The sequence below is a fragment of the Myotis brandtii genome, unplaced genomic scaffold (assembly GCF_000412655.1).
Source record: "Myotis brandtii unplaced genomic scaffold, ASM41265v1 scaffold1112, whole genome shotgun sequence".
Taxonomy (NCBI): domain Eukaryota; kingdom Metazoa; phylum Chordata; class Mammalia; order Chiroptera; family Vespertilionidae; genus Myotis; species Myotis brandtii.
In genome coordinates this window covers 276,176-280,585 of record NW_005353800.1, presented here as the reverse complement: position 1 = coordinate 280,585, position 4,410 = coordinate 276,176, and the positions used below count along the sequence as shown (strand labels likewise).

The 4,410-nt window shown below is 60.0% G+C and overlaps 1 protein-coding gene across 2 annotated transcripts in view; it reads left to right on the top strand.

The window, feature by feature from the left end:
- Positions 1-2,609, top strand: part of BSCL2 (Berardinelli-Seip congenital lipodystrophy 2 (seipin)) — a 10,070-nt gene extending 7,461 nt beyond the window's left edge. For both annotated transcript variants that reach the window (XM_005857483.2, XM_005857482.2), the window contains exons 5-11: positions 599-733; positions 927-1,024; positions 1,550-1,691; positions 1,820-1,886; positions 2,008-2,076; positions 2,175-2,255; positions 2,359-2,609. In XM_005857483.2, the coding sequence (XP_005857545.1) occupies positions 599-733; positions 927-1,024; positions 1,550-1,691; positions 1,820-1,886; positions 2,008-2,076; positions 2,175-2,255; positions 2,359-2,507 (741 nt within the window). In that variant the 3' untranslated portion in view covers positions 2,508-2,609. The remainder of the gene's footprint in view (positions 1-598; positions 734-926; positions 1,025-1,549; positions 1,692-1,819; positions 1,887-2,007; positions 2,077-2,174; positions 2,256-2,358) is intronic.
- The last annotated feature ends 1,801 nt before the right edge of the window (positions 2,610-4,410 follow it).

Below are 4,410 nucleotides of genomic sequence, written 5' to 3'. Positions count from 1 at the left end.
TAAAATATATATTTTATTGATTTTTTACAGAGAGGAAGAGAGAGGGATAGAGAGCCAGAAACATCGATGAGAGAGAAACATCAATCAGCTGCCTCCTGCACACCTCCCACCGGGGACGCGCCCGCAACCAAGGCACATGCCCTTGGCCGGAATCGAACCTGGGACCCCTCAGTCCACAGGCCGATGCTCTATCCACTGAGCCAAACCAGCTAGGGCTCGACTCCATTCTTAACTATCAACAGAACCAAATCCCTAAATGTCTACCTGGGGAAGAAAGTTTCAGGTGGCGCCCTGGCAGTCCGTCTGCTTGGATGCTAGAGCTATCTGGGGGGAAGGTAGATTGGAGACAGTGGAGGCTGGACCTAGGGAGGTTGCTTAGCAGAGGCCTTTGTTGTGCTGGAAGAGACATGTGGTTGGCAGGGCAGGGCTGCCACGCAAGCATTTGAATGGTTGGGTCAAGACGTGGCGGGCACGGTAGGAGAAGGTGGGAGCAGGGGACCTGGGGAAGAAGCAGTCTTCATAGCCGCTCAGGGGACGGGAGTGGGGGGCCCAGGAGAAGCCGGGCTGCCTGACTCCCGCTCACCTCCTGGCCCTGCAGGTGATGCTGCACTACCGCTCAGACCTGCTCCAGATGCTGGACACGCTGGTCTTCTCCAGCCTGCTGCTCTTCGGCTTCGCTGAGCAGAAGCAGCTCCTGGAGGTGGAGCTGTACCCGGAATACAGAGAAAACTCGGTGAGGGGGTGCAGGAGGGCGGGAGACGGCCTCCCCAGAAGCCTAGAATTCTCCCCTCGAGAAGCCGGGCTAGGTCAGGAGGGACAGCGGTCAGGGGGGACAGCCACCAGGAGGCTGGAAGTGGGTGGGCCTCGGATTGACAGCAGCCGGATCCTGGCCTGATGGGGCCACCCCCTCCACCCCGACCCCGCAGTACGTGCCGACCACCGGAGCGATTATCGAGATCCACAGCAAGCGCATCCAGCTGTACAGGGCCTCCCTCTGCATCCACGCCCACTTCTCTGGGCTCAGGTGAGGAACCGGGGCTCTGAGGAGGTGGAGGGTTTAGCTGGGTCACAGGTCTCCGCCCGGCTGCGCAGATCAGCTCCCTGGGGAGCCTTTCCTCCTCTTGGTGGGTGTGGTTTTTTGAGGTCATGTTGGTGCCTAACATTTCAAGTGCACAACATCATAATTCAACAGCCATACACTGCAGCATGCTCACCACCAGAGCCCGTCTCCACCACCACCACACAGCGGGTCCCTTACCCATCCCGCCCCCTCCGCCCCTGCCCGATCTCCGGTGATGAGCAGCATGTTGTCTGCCTCTATGAGTTTGCTTTTGTTTTGCTTCGTTTGTTCCCTGGGGAACTTTTTAAAATGCCGATGCCTGGGCCACCCCACCCGACCACCTGAACCCGAGTGGGTGGGGCTCACGCTGGCCCCCAGCCTGTGTGAAGGCACCTAGGGAAGGCGACGTGCAGCCAGAGCTGAGACCTGCTCTCAGGAGAAGGCTGGTGCCCGTAACGGCTCCCTTGCTGTCCCTGCTTCCTGCCTCAGGTACCTGCTGTACAACTTCCCCGTCACCTGCGCCTTCATAGGCGTCTCCAGCAACTTCACGTTCCTCAGCGTCATCGTGCTCTTCAGCTACATGCAGTGGGTGTGGGGGGGCATCTGGCCCCAGCACCGCTTCGCTCTGCAGGTGGCAACGGGCCCCTTCCTGCCCCTTCCCGCCCCTTCCCTGCCTGGGGAGTGGGCCAGGGCGTGCCGGGGGCCCTGGTCGCTGGGGGGGACGTCAGTCCCCGCTGCTGAGTAGCTTCTCCTCCTCAGGTAAACATCCGAAAGAGGAACGGTTCCCAGAAGGAGGTCCAGGGGAGGACGGCTGCCCGCCGGCCAGGTAAAGTGGAGGCTGGGGCTGGGTGAGGGGGCCTGCTCCATCCAGGAGGCGGCTGACGGCTCTCACACATGAGCATGCAGGCCAGGCAGCCACCTGACCCTGTCCTGCCCTCTATCCCAAGGCCAGGAGGAGTCAACACCCCTGCCGGACATTACAGAGGACGGCGAGAGCCCTGACCCCTCAGGGACAGGTATGGTGCCGCAGCCACCGCCTCCCTCCCTCCTGCCTCCTCCCTGCCTCCCCAGCAGCTCTTCCAGGCTCCCCTCTGCTTTCTCCCTGTGGCTGCAGAGGGCCAGCTGTCCGAGGAGGAAAAGCCAGATCCACAGCCCCTTAATGGAGAGGAAGAGCTAGAGCGGGAAGCCAGCGATGGTGAGGGACCCCATGGGGACCTGGGGTGGGGGTGGCATGCGGGTAGGGGCCCTGGTTATCTGATTTCCTGTTTGGGGTTTTGCTTTTCCCTCTCCTGGCCCAGGCTCAGGCTCCTGGGAAGATGCAGCTTTGCTGACAGAGGCCAACCTGCCTGCGCCTGCGCCTGGCCCTGCCCTGGCCCCCGAGACGCTGGGCAGCTCTGAACCCTCCATGGGCTCTCACCGGCAGCAGCCCACCTGCTCGAGCTCCTGAGAGCAGGCAGAGCCCCTCCCGAGTCCCACACACACTCCAGCCCTTCCCCAGCCCTGACCTTTTCCTGCGGCCTCCCCAATAAACAATATTCTTGCCAGCTGCCTCCCTGACTCTTCTCTTTTAGCTGTTTTTATTTATTAGAGAAAGAGGAAGGGGGAAGAGAGAAACTTCGATTTGTTGTTACACTTAACCATGCATTCTACTGGTCGATTCCTGCATGTGCCCTGACCAGGGATTGAACCGCAAACCTTGGCGTATCAGGACGATGCACTAACCCAGATGAGAAAGGCCTGCACATCGTGGGCTGTTTTAGTCCCAGCTGTTCTGTGGTTGGTTTTGTGTTTATCCTCACCCACGGACATGCTTAGAGAGAGGAAGGGGGCGGGCGGGTATGGGGACATCAATGTGAGAGCAACATCAACTGGCTGCCTTCCCTACATGGCCCGACGGGACCGAACCCACAACCCAGGTATGTGCCCTGACCCGGGAACTGAGCGGGCAATCTTCTGGCGCACAGGATGAAGCTCAACCAACTGACCCACCCTGGCTGGGCTCGGCACAGCTGTTTTCATTCATGAGCCTAGGAAGTGCAAGGAGGGAAAACCTATCTGGCCTTCTCCACATCACTCTCAGCTCCCTGTGGGGAGGGGGGAGTGCAGGGCGGGTCTGGAGAGCTGGCCTACATCATCCAGGCCTCTGCACCCCTCCCTTTCTGTCCATTGGGAGGCAGAAGACAGGAAATGACAGCCATGGATGTGGTATGATTTTTACTGAAACAGCATTTGGTAGCCTCGGCCACATGCTGTCCACATCTGTTTTCCTCTGAGGTACCAGCCAGGTGGCCCCTCCCGTGTCCCTCATCCCTGGCATGATTTCAGCCTTTGGCTTCTCAGCTGCTGGCTGCTTTCCACATTCCAGTCCCTTTCAGAACCCAGGCAGCCTAGCCTCCAGCTGAAAGCACGGCCTGTGGCTCCCCCCACCCCGGCCTCATGACTCAGGCCCTCTGCGGGCACCAGCCCTCTTAGCACTCACCAGGAAAGGAGGGCAGGGGAAGGGGGGCTCCGTGGTGACCTCACAGTCGAAGGGTATAAAAACAACATTGAAACTGAAGGCACGAAACCTGACTGCGCAGCCTGTGTTCCCGGAGACCCCCGGCCTGATGTTCGCCGAGATCTGGTCACAGAATCCCGCTGCATCAAGGCCTGCGCGTGGGTGAGGCGCCCGGAGTTGGAGTCGGAGTCGGGTAGGTGGGAACAGGCAGGGGCCAGGCCTAAGTGACAGGTGGGGCGTGCGTCTCCCTTTCCCCTTCTGCTCCGTCTCTTCCTCTCAGCTCGGTGCTTGCTTATGTCTTTGATTGATGCTTGTTTTACTTAGACCTCTTCTCTGGGCAGCAGGTTGGGGCTTCGGCCACCTTTCCTTCCCAGGCTGAGTGAATACTTCCTCCTGATCTCCCCGCTCGCCCCCAAGCACTTGGTTTATTCATTAACTGTTTCTAGTACTTCCTACCTTGCTGGACACCCAGCTGCCTCCTGTCCGACCACATTTTATTTTATTTTTTGCCCAAAATCAAGCACATAGGCTGTTCAGAAATTGGTTGACAAATCAGTGTGTCCGTCTCATTCCCTCGGTCCCCAGGGGTTTGTTGAGGGGAGCCTGGATGGCATGGGGGCCCAGCAGCCTTTCCTGATCCACCCCCTTCCCTTCCAGGCTCCATGCCGGGCCCTCCCTGCCTCCTGTGGCTGCTCCTGGCTGTCGCCTTCTCCGGGGTTCCCAGGGCGCAGCCCTTGGCCCCCCAAGACTTCGGAGAGGAGGAGGAAGAGGAGGCCCCGCGGCCACCTGGGCCGGCCGTCCTCTGTGACTACGACCGCTGCCGCCACCTGCAGGTCCCGTGCAAAGAGCTGCT